This window comes from Buceros rhinoceros, unplaced genomic scaffold, assembly GCF_000710305.1.
Source record: "Buceros rhinoceros silvestris isolate BGI_N320 unplaced genomic scaffold, ASM71030v1 scaffold11302, whole genome shotgun sequence".
NCBI lineage: Eukaryota > Metazoa > Chordata > Aves > Bucerotiformes > Bucerotidae > Buceros > Buceros rhinoceros.
In genome coordinates, this window is record NW_010399502.1 from 10,594 (window position 1) to 24,740 (window position 14,147).

Sequence of the window (14,147 nt, forward strand, 5' to 3'; positions counted from 1 at the left end):
GTAGGGAAATACAGTATTTTCAGTTTGGCAGGGACAGATTTTACTCAATTGATTTTACCCTTAGTTGAATTTCAAAGTCAGCAGAATAAAAATTAACTTCTATCACTACGAAAATTTTCTGCAGGTAATTCTCTCACTGCTTAAAAACGATTTTTATGAAGTGATCCAAGCAACAATTGATGGCAAACTCTGCAGCTTCATGCCAGCCTGGTCAGAAAATAGTACAGCTGTGTGTGTGGTCATGGCAAGTCCAGGATACCCAGGAGAATACGACAAAGGCATGGAGGTAACAGGTAACTGCAGCAGGTTATTTAATATTTAATTTCAGCATAGTACTTCAGTAGGTTTTCATTTACCTCTTCTCCTGGAGGTCTGTACAGCTTTCCTCCATCCCAACACCTCACACCCTATCAGAGTCTGCCTTCACCTGTCAGTCCTTGCCCTTGTGGAAGAGAGAGCTGTTCAGGAAGATCTTTTAACCAGAGTGTATGCCTGTCCGAAGTAGCACAGTGGCTATATGTTTAGAGTTACATCGTTCTATAAAGCTCTGTCTGTAGCTGGTTGCTGAGATAAGATGGTGATGGGGAATTATGTCCTGCTGGAACAACTCCGGTGTGTCCACATGGAGTACTTTCACAAACTGCTGGAAATGTGACCTAGAATGTTGTCAGCAGAAGACTGCTTTCTCCAAGCTTTGCTCCCTTGCCAGGAGGTCACATTATCTTAGCTAGTGCCTGACCAGGTGATAAGAGTGAGACTTGAGGACCTATGGCCTTTAAAATAGGAACAGTGCATGCTTCCACCAGGAGTGTGGTTCCTTCCCTTGTGACAGGGACATTGCCAGGGTCATTGCTGTGAAGTACTAAGAAGGACCTCTTCTTCACAGGTCTTGAAGGCTTTTTGGAAAGGTGGGCATGTGGGCTCTAAATCAATACTCCTTTCCTGTGTTAAAGTTCTGGTGGTTTAATATCTCATTAAAATTTTTAAAATGTTTAAAACTAGAGGGAACTGTTGCAGAACTATTTCCGTTCCCCTCAGCTGCTGCTTTGCCGGTCCAACACTATGCCTTGTGTAAAGTAACCCAGACAACTGATCTTGTATCAAGGCCACCTTATTTTTGTCACAACTCCAGTTACCCTACATCACCCAGGGAGAAGGTCATGTTATATTGCTTTTTTCCCTTGTCAAGATTTCTACTGTCATATTTTCCTCAGCCACCCTCTTCTTCCGGTTCCCTCACTGTATTTATTTTGTTTTGTCAGTGATATTCTGGGGAACTCTGCATTTCTGTAACTGCAAAAACCCAAACTTCATAACTGAATGAATTCTTGTGCTAGCGAGCTACCTTTCACTAGTCAGACTCGGGAATTTAACTTACTTCAAGTTGATATCCATACCTCTAGGTATGGTATGACCCCCTCTGCTTGTTAATCACACACACAAAAAAAAAAAAAGACAGTTAAAACAATGAAATTCAATCCCTACTATCATTATTATTATTGTACTTTTATTATTTATTATTATGCTTTATTATTTGTTCTTATGCTCCAGCCTCTGGAGTTGTGTGAGATTTATTTTTTTCCCCTATTTTTCACACTGATTCCCACATTTTAATGGCTTAATAAACATTGTATTCTGGAGTATTCCTTAAAACGTGATGGGAAGGAGTTAGGTTTCCACTGCAGTGAGGCCAGCTGGAGCTCAGCTTTGACCTTGTCAGAGCAGTGCTTTGGCAACATAATACACTGTACCTTCAGCAAGTATAAAGGTCATTTCTACTCATTTATAAAATCTATCTAGCTGATAACAAGGGGAAAACTGTGGTTTGATTTGCTTTTTCCAGGTGATGGCAGCAGTTCCTCCTCTTTCTTTAACCTCTCCTCAAAATACAAACCTAAAAAAACCCTGAACAATTTTGCTTTCCTGTAACGGGAAAATACATGGAGGCAAATGAAAGGAACAAAAAGCATAATTTGGTTTTGGTTATTGGATAGCCACTGCAAGTGTTTGTAGAGCATTGATTCCAGGAGTGTCAGGGAAATGTGTGGACTGGGCACAGCAGAACAGCTAGGAGAGTGCTAAGAAGAGCATTAATGGTTTAGTGTCAGGAAGAGGGGAGAATCTAGGCAGTGAATAGCTATGAATTGTGGTTTCATACAGGAAAACCCTGCTCAGATTATTCACGATTACAATATACAGCACAGCTTTGCCCTGGCACAGTTGTATGTCCTGTTGTGGCTCCTGGATCCCTTATTTCAGTTCCTGTGATCTGTGTCCTCACCGCACATCTTAGGGCCAGTGGAGTGGGATACCCTTCACTGTAATGCTGTTTCTCAGAAGAAAGGTAAGGTTCTCCCCTGACTGAAGAAAGGCCTTCAATCTTCACTGCTTTGCCAACATAGTATATAATTTAAAATACTCAGAGATTTCCTTTTGCTGTTGTAGGGCTGCTGCAAGCCAAAGAGTTGGGGCTGCAGGTGTTCCATGCTGGCACAACGCTGAAGGATGGCAGAGTGGTGACAAGTGGTGGCAGAGTCCTCTCCATTACTGCTGTCAAGGAGGACCTGATGAAAGCACTGGGAGAAGCCAATAGGGGTGTAGCGGCCATACGTTTCAAGGGTGCTACTTACCGGAAGGACATTGGCCATCGGGGTATACGGCTTCTCAAACACTCTCTGTATGTAAGCAAAGGCACTAGCAGAAATAGATGCCAGTCCAAAGTTTTAAATCTATTGTTCTTATTTGTGTAACGAATGATGGTCTATGCAGAAAATGTCACTACTGCTTCTAGCATGTCCTTTACTCTCCACAGGGGTCTTATATACAAAGCGAGATGTGTAGAAGCTGTAACCAGTGATGTTTTGTTTCATCAGCCAGAAACATCAACTCTAAGTGGTACCAGATCAGGTAAGACTGGAAAGAATCTTTGAAATTCCTCATGAATGGAACAGAACTCTTTTCTTCCCCAGGAGGTGACCAGTGCAGTCTTGGCATTGAAACTGAGCTTGAGAAGCTGGACTGGGGTCACAATGGAGAAAGAAAACTAATCTCTTTCTCATCACTCTTCTTTTGCTTAATTAAAAACTAGTTGGCTTACTGTGGAGATGATTGCATTTTTTCAAGGTTAGTCTAGTGAACAGAAGAATTCCTGGATTGATGGAATGTTTTCTACATCACTGGACAGAGATGATCCTACCAACTGTATATACGAGTACAACATCCAGTTTCTAGGCTGTGGCTAACAATCATCAGACTTGTTATTTGCTCTTCAGACTATGTCCTTTACTCTTAGCAATGACCTACTGAGGAAAATTTCTTGCTAATTTTTTTCTCCTTGGTAAAAAGTAGCCACATAAAGAAAAAAGAAAAGCTGTTAGCAGTTTCATAGAATGTTTAACCTTGGCTATAGACAGTCCGTAGGTCACAAATACAGAATAAAAAAGATCTGTTTGCAGCACCATGAAATATGTGACTTTGGAGTTCATGCTTTGTAAAGCTGTGCATGTTTCTGACAATGGACACAGTGCTGTCTTCTCCAAAAAATGGTAATTTGCGATAGTTGCCCTGATGAGTGTTTTCAGTCTTCTTTTTATTTCCCTTAAAAATGATCCTCGACATCTTTGTATTTGGCAGGTAGTCATTCAGAAGTAGGAGGCTTTGCTCGTTTCTTTGACTTGAAAGCGTCTGGTTATGATGATCCGATCTTGGTATCTCAAACAAAAGGCCTTGGACCTAAACTGCAGGTAACTTGCAACTTTACTGTAGCAAAGCTTATATTATCTCCCAAGATCATTTTAAATGCCACACTCAGCTGCACCATCGACACCCTTCTGAGCATTATAAATACATCTGAAGTCCGCTGCAGTGGTCATTTGGACTTTGTAAGATGTTCATTTGAGCAAGGCCTGTGCTTACGTAATTGAGATGTAGAGGCTCTGGATATTTTGTGATGAAATGATAATAAACCAAACAAATTAGCTGAGCACTTGAGGAACTAAGAACCAGAATTTCTGCTATAAAACAGAGGGTCAGTTGGCTTTGAGAAAAATCAGTTCAGAGGAGTACAGGGGAGTGTTGAAATGATAACTGCCTGACTTGGCTTAATAAACTGTAAGCAGAAAGTTAGCACGATTACCTCTGACAGGGCACTGGGGAAAAGAAGGATGGAGGAGATAAACATTAAAGGGGAAGAGAAGCCAATAACAAAGAACACTAATTATACAAGAACACATAGGATAAGGTGAGCCAAGAATATGTTTATGTATTGAATCAGAAGAAAACTTTCAGCCATTAGAGGAGTGGAGGTCTAAAGCTGCCTTTCTCTGGTCAAGCACAGCAACTTAACTCGTTTCAAGTTGGTGTTTATACCTTTAGTAGTGGGATGATATGGTGTGGCTTCCTGCAAGAGCAGGAGACCGAACGTAATAATCCAGAAGGTCTTTTGCAGTCTTACATCCTTGGATACCTCTGAGCATGAAAAAGTGATTGGTGCTGCCTCTTGTGAGTCTTTGTTCCAACTGCTTGGCAGAGAGACATTCCCGACTGTGTTTACATAGACTGTTCCCAAGACTCTTCCTTAGCCAAAAGCGTTGGCCAGTGCCTATACAAATTGTTATTAGATCAGTAGGAGGGAGATGTTATAATGCAACAAAGGACACGGGATGACTGGTTTCCATAGCACTTCTAAATCCACCAGTTGGTGAAAGAAATCAGGCTTGTAATCCAAACTCAGACTTTGTTGAGGTGCTGATCCGTTACCATTTTGAAGCCAGGATGATAGCATTTATCTGCATTTTCCCCTTGCCCATCTTTCTGTACTGAACTTTTCTGTACAGGTACAACTACACTATTAGAGCTGTGTCAGTAAAAAGCAGTTACCTTGAAAATTTATCTGTATGCACGCGATCTTTGTCCTATTTCAGCCCCTGAAGTGGTAACAGACAGAGATAAATTGCACTGTGTGAGCTGATGCTGTGCATCTACATCAGCAGTTGGCACAAGCGGAACCACTCTGGTGTATGCCTGGCAGCGCAGAAACCTCTGCTTGTAATCAACCAGTGTAAATGCCACCACTTTGTAGAAGCCATGATGTCTGAATCAGGTTTCGTTATTCGTAGGATGCAAACACCTTGATAACCTTTCTAAAAAACAAATAGGCAGCCTTCCTGAGGGAAATATTACTGCTTTGTGAAAGACCTGTCTTTCAAGGGAGCCTACAGAGCAGGTCCACGTTGTCATCTGTGATACGAGATAGCTGAGGTCGAGGGAGGGTGGGAGTGAAGAGTCTCATTGCCCATGTACCTGGAGAAGAAAAAACCTACTTACTACATTGTTTCAGTTTTGCTGCAGTGAAATTAGTAGGTAAAAGCAAAGCAGAATACAGAATGATGTCTGAGCAATGTGGTGTTATTTTTGGAAATTGCTAGGATGTTCCATAGGTTGAATATCCTGGCAGTTTGTAATTGCTTTTAGGCACTTCTTATTCTGGATTTGCTATAATATTCCAAAAAGCAAATAAACATAATGACAATTTTGGGTAACTGGAGCTAAACTTCGAATGAATGTTTCAAAAAACAAAACAGATTTTTCTTCTCTCTGCACGAAAATGCACTGTTTTCTCTTGATTTAAACTAAATGTTCTGTATGTATGTTCTATAGTGTTTCTTTTCAGGGAAAAGAAGATTTCTGCTTATTTCTCTGATTAATATCTGAGTTTTGCGTATTTCTTGTCACCACTGCTGGTTCCCACCATGTTTTGCAGATTGCTCAAGTATGTAAAAGCCATGACACCATAGGTCGGGATCTGGTTGCCATGTGTGTCAATGACATCCTGGCTCAAGGAGCAGAGCCCCTCTTCTTCCTCAGTTATTTCGCCTGGGGCAAAATTGATGTTGAAGTGACTGAAACAATCAAAGAAGGAATAGCTGAAGCTTGCAGAGATGCAGGATGCGCTTTCCTGGGTATGAACACTCCTCTCCTTTGAGATTTGAAGATTAGGATGTTGAAATGATTACTAGTAAAATAGGCTTTGTATGCAGAGGCAGTATGTGGCATTAGAACTGTTGGCTTCTGTTTGGTGGAAAAAAAGGTTATGCATTTGGGCTTAAACTCTTCCTTGTCTGTAAAGCGTGTCAGGACAGAGGGATGAGTTTTGCTATTCATGCATTTGGATCCTAATTCTTGCTTATTTATCCTTGTACAAAGGAGAGCAAAATTGGATGCCTCACATTCTCAAAGTGTTAATATTTTCATTCCCTCTCTGATACTCAGTCATAGCAGGGAGGTGGCAGATAAGTAGCATGAAATGGAAAAAAAAAAGTTTCTTCTTTCAGTAACTTTATGAAGCTTTGTTTTGTTGAAGTCTTGAGATGAGGTAAGAAATGAAGAAGGATTTTTAAAGTACATCTGAATGTGCTTCTTAGGCTGCATGTTTCTGCAGCTATCCTGTATGTGTTGCTTTCTCTCTCCACGTAGGCAGTGAGATGACTGAGGTGACTGGCATGTATTCTTCTGGAGAGTATGACCTCACTGGCTTTGTGGTTGGCGCAGTGGAGCGAGGGCAGATGCTTCTGGGGCTGCAGAGAGCTGATGAGGAGGACCTGCTTATTGGGCTAGCCTCTTCTGGGATTCACGGCCGTGGGTTTACTATCATAAGGAAGATTCTCTTGATGTCCTCCTTACACTACTCCTCACCAGCGCCGGGTAGTTGTGGTGACAAGACTCTAGGTACAAGATCTTTTTTTTCCAAAGCAAACCTGCAAATGAACTGTGTTCAGGCATTTTCCTAACTAGATGCTACCAGGGGTAGTTTACTTCAGGATGGGTTAATCAGTCTTTGGCGTAGGTATGTGGTCTTGTGTCCACATTTTTGGAAGAGTGGGCCAGCATTTTGCTACTGCCCAAGTTGTTTGCCACAAAGAGCAGAAGGGCACCTGTTGAGAGAAGCATTCACGCTAAACACCTAATGACCTTTTAAACAAATTGGTTGAATCGACACTTTTGTTTGCAGGAGATATACTGCTGACCCCAGCAAAAGTGTACAGTCCATCTTTGCTGCCTGTCCTTCGCTCAGGGCATGTGAAGGCTTTTGCCTATGTTGCAGAGAAGGGGCTGCTGGAAGGCATCTCCAGAATTCTGCCAGAACATGTCAGCGCTGTCCTAGGTAAATATCAGAGATGACTGTTTCTGTTTGACAAAATTTGTATGCAACATGGACTTGACTTTTTAGCTCCAGTTATAAATATACTCAGAAATTTATCTGTCTACGTACTTAGAGACTGAGTGACCCAAAGTCAATGCTTTTCCAAAGAGCCTGCCAAAGGTATTCGTATTTCAAATAAGCATCAGCTGTTGAGCACCACTCTCTTCTTGGAGAAGAGAAATTTAAGGGAAGTTTGAAGGCAGCTCATCTCTAGGACAAAAGGTGTTTGAGAAGATTGTGTGTTCTGCAAGACACCGCTCCGTGCTAAACATTTTGACCAAACAATGAAGCTTGTTGAGACAATTTGCACAATTTTCTCCACAGTGCACGTGCACACACACACACATATCCAATTTTATGGTAGGCAATAACTTTCCCATAAGCGATTAGCATTTCGCGTCTGTTAGTAAGGTAGAACTTTTCTGTTGAAGACGAAATTGGCCAAAGTATTCAAAATTTCAAAATATTATTCAAAATATGTTCATGTGAGTCCAAAAATATTATGGAGAAGAGAAGGAGGGAAGGAAGGTGTCTGTATGTCTGTCTGTTTCTCTGGAATGAAATGAGAAAGGAAAGAAATAAACCCAGCTTACTAAGGTGGTGCCTAGCTTGCTTGCTGCTGCCTGGAACAGGTTAACAAGACCAAGGGATTGTTAGTTTTCTGAAATGAAGTTGAGATTGCAAGTCTGCACACCAAGCTTTCCACAGAAAACCTAAGGCCATGCCTGTGTGAGCAGGACCGCTGTGAAAGCCCATCCGTGCTTTCCATCTGGGCATAGAACACTCATCCCTGTTCCAGTCCGCCCATCAGTACAACTAAGTATACATTCTTGTACTGATTATTGATGCTTTGAAAGAGAAAACCAGGATCTGCTTAAGTAGTCCACAAAAGCCAGAATATGGTTTGTCCAGTGGCTCTGCTATCTCTTATGTAAGAGACGTAAGTCATCCGTAGCTTTTTCCTTCTGGCTGATGAGGGGTGAATACATTTTTGGTTTCCGTCATTTCCTACATGTTCTCATTAGAAAGCCTAGAAAAGACTTGGCTCACACAAATTATGGCTAGAAACCTCTAGCTAAGCAGCACCTATAAAGCTGACTGGAAGTTGTGTCAGTCTCCTGCATGGACGGTATTGTTAGAATAGCAAGAATTAGTCTCTGTCAGCTCTTGCAATATACCACTGTCAGTATATAATAAAAGATGAGGAGCCAACATCAGTGCTGACCATGTACAAATTTCAATAATTTCCAGATGCTCTCAGCTGGAAGGTTCCTGAAATCTTTTGCTGGATTTACAGAGAGGGAAACCTCTCTGTGGAGGAGATGGCGCAGACGTTTAATTGTGGGATTGGTGCTGTCTTGGTTGTGCAGAAGGACCTGGCTCAGCATGTTCTCAAGGACATACAGAGACATGAGGAAGCTTGGCTGATTGGGAGAGTTCTTGCCCCGTGTCACACAGGTTAGCAGGTGTCCTAATGGGCAATGAAGACGCTCACAGAAATTAAACAGAGCACGGTTTGATTCAAAGTGTAACAGATTCATCTGTCTCACCTCAGAGGGGTTTCTACCTAAGGATGTGCTATTTAATTTTTAAGTTGATACGGAGGAAATTAGTTTTAGAGTGTGATTCTGTCAAGTGCTGAGCATCTCCTGGGGGCCACCTGTTGAGACCCCCTATTGCAATGTTTGTGTAGTTCACATCCTTTTCCTGTCATTTAAGTAGACTGGAAGTTACTTGACACCTTCACATCTAAATTTCATTATTAAATCAGTGAGAAATGAACGTCTTGTTTTCAGAGTGACAGTACTTGAATAATGTCTTACCTAGGTACCTGCTTGAAACTTGAGTAAATCCCTCTGATGTAAATCAGAGACTTGAGTAAATCCCTCAGACATTAGTTAGTTGTATTTTACTGCAATCATGGTAATCAACCCACTTCCTTTCCAACCCCTTCCCTAATCACACAGATGCTGTGTGAAGGTTGAGGATCGGCCACAGCTGCGTATAGTCATATGTGATGGTAATTCTTCGTTCTGCTATGTCCATTGATTGACATACAGCCAGGCATGAGGCAAAATCCCTCTGGAAACAAAAAGGTTAGGGAGCAGTTTGGGCAGCCAAAGTGCAACCTCACTTCTGTCAGCAACTTTTAGTGTAACGTTGCAACATGGGAGAAAGAGGAAGACAGGTATAAAAGATGGGTATAATCCTTGAAAAGACCATACCGTACCTTTGTAAACAATTCTGCGAGTGAGTAACACAAAAGGGAGCAGCTCAGCTAGGGTGAGTTGATTTGTTCAGGTATCACACGTTTTTGTAGTGCGGTCAGTGCTCACGTGAATTCATTGCCAGTAGGTTTTCTATTAATTGAAACATGTTTAATAAACTGTACAAAGTGAACCTAGATGGAACAGTGAAATCTAAGGTATTTTAACATTTTCCTCACATATTTGGAGGAGGTTGTCAGATTGAAGTCAAGAATCTTCTAGAAGCTCTGCAGCTGAACAGCTCCCATCATCTGCTGAATAACTCTGTTGCTGAGAGTCAATACCAGCCCAGAAAGAACAAAGTCAAAGTAGCTGTTCTCATCTCTGGAACAGGTGAGATTTCATTTATTATCACATAGATAAATGTTCTTACAAAGGAGAAGCTGAATTCAGCCCTGATACAAGTGCATCCACCTTGCTTTTTTTTCAGTAGAGTCTCCAGAGCCCTCTAAAACCAAGGTTGTATTTTGACTGGAAGTCAAGAAGTGGTATTGTACTGATGATGTACAAATGAGCTTTATTAGTGCACAAATTCCTTAGTCCTCTTCTACGTGTGTGGTTGTTGAAAATTTTTGTTAGATAAACAGAACTGAGCGCCAGTTCTCTGTGACGTAGGCGAACATCAGTTTCAATGTATGTTTGCTCTCTCTTCATTTGAGGCACAAACCTTGCTGCGCTCATCAGTTATGCAAAAGAGCCAGGCAGTTGTGCTCAAGTTGTCCTTGTCATCTCCAACAAGTCTGGTGTGGAAGAACTACGAAATGCAGCCCGGGCTGGAATTCCCACCAGGGTAAAGACACCCGTTTCCTTTCCTTTTTATTGCCAACTCACAGCTACTAAATCTGTAGGTCTTTATGACCTATGCTTGGTAAGCGGTCGTGTTTCACTTTTGTTTAAAACTTTTACCACGGATAAGGGAATGTTGCACAAAGCTGTCAAAGTTTTCAATACAGGCAGAGCTGAGAGCTGTGTGGACGGTGCTCACCGGAGGCTGCGAGTCTTTCCTGTCTCTTCAGTGAGTGCTACGGTTCGGACTCAGGAAGGGACTTTTAACCGCAAGTACTGTGATGATTTGGGTCTGAAACTGTGACTCATGCAGCTTCAAGCTTTAACTCGAATCAGTAAGACTTCAGGCTCTGAAAAACACAGAAGCATGTTGCCTCCTTTGTTCAGCCATCCTTAGAGAAAGACCTTTGTCTCCTGTTGTGCTCAGTCACTTTCAGTGGCACTATACTCCTCCTCTGCCCATGGTCAGAAGAGTAGCACAGTGTTACAGAAACTTTCACTGGTTTGTTTCATAAATAAGTATCAAAAGGGAGTACCATTAAGTCATCATATTTGTCAAAGTACAGAATGTGGCTTTTGAAAACATTCAACAACTTGTGATTTCAAATACAGCCCACCAGGATCTCCCGCTCTAACGTTTAAGGATTTTGCACAGTTACCATGTTTGTACAGCTATGCACAGATGGAAATAGATGCTCTTAGATGCTCTCCATGCATTAAAACGTATTCAGCGACCTTCCTCAACAGCTGGGTTGGATTCATGTTACTTTTTTTCTGGCAATATAAAGCTACATCCAAATTCATTCACATTTTTACAGGCAAGAGCATGACTGCTTTGTTAGCCCCTTTTTTGAAAGTTCTCATGGACAGAGTCAGGAACGAACACTTACCTTGGGAGCTGCAGCTGAGAGGTGGAGTAGAAATAAACCAAGCCTTGACTCCTCGCCTTACACAGACTGTCTGGCCAGTTTGTTGTCTTTTTAGATAAATCCATGATTTTCAGTAAGCAGCTACAGACGAACTGGTGGGGATGTTGATGAGTCATCGCTATTTTGACTGAAGTCTTTGGCTTGATATTCTGGAGCAAGAGGCCAGTATCTTCCAATGTGTTTCCCGTTATTTCCCTCTACACATCACCTACATGTTTCTCTTCTCACAGTTGGCTTCTCTTAGTGCAGATTTTCTGCATGTGCTACAAAGTGCCCTGTGCAAAACAGCTAGCAAGTGACTGGGGCGGTTCCAGGAACGTTTTTAAGAATGTGAAAAATCACAGTTGTCCTGAACAATGTACCAGCTTACAAATTTTAAACACCCGAGTGCTCTGGAATGAATTCAGTTAGCTTTCTCTTTATTGCCCAGGTAGCTGCTTTGATTCACACCAGGTTGTTTTCTTGATATGGCTCTTAATTTGTTTTAATGTTTTAGGTGATTGATCATAAGTTATATGGGAGTCGCTCTGAATTTGACAGCACAATTGACCGAGTTCTTGAAGAATTTTCTGTTGAACTAATATGTCTTTCAGGATTTATGAGAATTTTGTCCAGTCCTTTTCTCAGAAAATGGAAAGGTAAGAAATTATAAGTGTAAAAGAGAAATTAAAATAGGGATGCTTGGTCGCAGAAGAATTACACAGTCATAGTTCTTTGTCTTTTGGTTAAATCTCTTACAGCCTTGCTGACAGTGAGGTTTGCATGTAAATCAGTGGGGCTGCCCTATGCTTTCCTGCGTTCCAGACAGTGGGACTGCGCTGGGCTTCTGACTGTGCATTGGCAGAGAAACACCTTGTGATGGCATAATGAGTAACAGAGGGGCAAGATCGGGGTCATGGAGTTGGTCTGTCTGCCTTTCTCCTGGGGAGGAGAAACGGCTGAGGAGCAGGCAGGAGTGTGGTTCCGTCTGCAGGAGGGGACAGGTAGCCATTTGTCAAGGAGCTGCACTGGGGAGTTGTGCTGAACTTACCTCCTGCAGTTGTCACTCAGCAAAAACGGGAGAGAGACTGATTTCTCAGTTCATCTCCCCGCTGTGCTGCCCTGAGGGCTGCGCAGGGTAGCGCTGCTCTGTGCTGTGTGCGGGAAGTACCGCCCGTACAGCCCCGAGTGAGCGTGGCTCTGCTGTGCAGCAGGGCTGTCTTCAGATGCGCTCCAGGCCAGCGGAGGGGGGACACACACAATCCTGAGGCCTTGCTCAGAAGTTGTTCACTCTGTGGTTTGTGCTTGGACAGGCTCCTTCGGGAATGATGTTTCCTATGAAAATCACTTCCCTCTGTGCAGTGGCGCTGCATGAGGCTGCAGTGGGAAGTCCTCTGCTTCCAGGCCTCTCATCTGCAGCACAAGGGCAGGTGACCTGGAAGGGGAGAGACCTACCGCTCTGTCTGTCCATCCACAGACACAGAAGCAAATTACGTCCTTGGCCTTAACTGAAACCTGCTTGCCCGGCTACTGCCGAAGCCTGCACACCGTCACCAGTGTTCCTGGCAGAGCAGCGGTGTTCCTTGGGTCACAGCAGCGGTTCCTCAGATTTCCTCAGAGACTGTAACACCGTTCTGTATATGTTTTGCTTTTTAACCCGAATCTGAACATGTCCTGTGACGTTCTGACTTGCAGTCAAGGCCATTTAAACTTCTGAGCAGTGTTCAATGCTGATTTGGAACTGATGATCACACCTCGCTGTTCGTTTTAATGGAAACTCAGTTCTAATTGATTTTTTTTTTTGGTTTTTTCTCTTCTCACACTGATGTCCAGGGAAAATTTTGAATGCTTCCCCATCACTTTTCCCATCAGTCAAGGGTAGAAAATCCCATCAGCAAGCCCTGCAAAGTGGACTCAAAGTCACAGGCTGCACGGTGCATTTTGTCCAGGTAGGCGTCCTCTTGCCGATCATTCTGGGAAGGAATTTGCTTTTTTCTTTCCTTTCTGAAGGCAGAAACAGGAAGAGGTAAAAAGAACGTGTGGAAATCTTGGGATTTTGACCAGTAAAACCAGGAAGATGGTGGGGGTTACATTGCACTTGTGGATTCTTGAGGTCCTGTCTTCTTCCTCCATATTATGGGATGGGTTTTTTCAGTTTCTCCTCTCAGTAAACTACCCTTTGAATCTTCTAGCCCTTGTCTCTCTGTACCCCCTGATGTAATGTAGGTAGCCCTAATGGAGGTGGCAAGACTCTCTAGGTGTATTTTAAGACTCCTGCACACAACTACACGTGTGCTCACCGAGATCTCTCATGAGAGTTTTCTGCCCCACCTGCATTGTCCATAACAGTCTTGAGACAGTTCACCAGCCTCTTCTAAAAGACTCCCAATATCCCCATTCTAGGAGGAGTCTAGTCCAAAAGCAGTGATCCACCAGGAGCCGGTATCTGTGAAGGCAGATGACACCGAGGAGACACTCTCAGAAAGGGTTAAAGAAGCCGAGTGTCGGGCTTTTCCCATTGCCCTGCAGCTGGTGGCCAGTGGAGCAGTGCAGTTAGGAGCAGATGGTAAAACCTACTGGAAACAAGAGAACCAAAGCCTGTGCCCTCAAGAAGAGAAGAGAGACAGCACATCCTCTCTCATAGCTCTGGAGCCTCGAGAAAACAATGTGGCGTAGCCAGGTTAATGAGCGGCTTGCTCTCTCCTTGTCCCTCCTCTGTCCTCTTCGCTGTCCTTGATGGGCTTCTCTTTGACTGCACATCAGTGCTGCAGGTTTCCATCCTAAGCTGTGATCCTTTTCCCTTGCAGCTTTAGTTACACTCCTTTTGCAGAATCAGTGGTGGAAGCCAAGGTATCGTTTCAGATTCTGAGTTTCTTTGTTCTGTTTTTTTCATCTGTCAAGGAAATACTGTGTTACAAAGCAAAGAGAGGGCTTAGGCTGTAAAAATGTTTTAGTGCTTCAGAGGTAAATTAATTCTCCTGAGGA

At 42.9% G+C, this 14,147-nt stretch overlaps 1 protein-coding gene across 1 annotated transcript in view; it reads left to right on the plus strand.

Moving 5' to 3' along the window:
- Nucleotides 1-13,838, plus strand: part of LOC104489357 (trifunctional purine biosynthetic protein adenosine-3-like) — a 20,962-nt gene extending 7,124 nt beyond the window's left edge. Inside the window, exons 9-21 of the mRNA XM_010131509.1 lie at nt 125-293; nt 2,446-2,677; nt 2,813-2,907; nt 3,634-3,743; nt 5,762-5,960; nt 6,475-6,726; nt 7,010-7,162; nt 8,453-8,659; nt 9,658-9,801; nt 10,128-10,258; nt 11,680-11,821; nt 12,996-13,111; nt 13,566-13,838. Of these exons, the coding sequence (XP_010129811.1) occupies nt 125-293; nt 2,446-2,677; nt 2,813-2,907; nt 3,634-3,743; nt 5,762-5,960; nt 6,475-6,726; nt 7,010-7,162; nt 8,453-8,659; nt 9,658-9,801; nt 10,128-10,258; nt 11,680-11,821; nt 12,996-13,111; nt 13,566-13,838 (2,223 nt within the window). The remainder of the gene's footprint in view (nt 1-124; nt 294-2,445; nt 2,678-2,812; nt 2,908-3,633; nt 3,744-5,761; nt 5,961-6,474; nt 6,727-7,009; nt 7,163-8,452; nt 8,660-9,657; nt 9,802-10,127; nt 10,259-11,679; nt 11,822-12,995; nt 13,112-13,565) is intronic.
- Nucleotides 13,839-14,147: the final 309 nt, after the last annotated feature.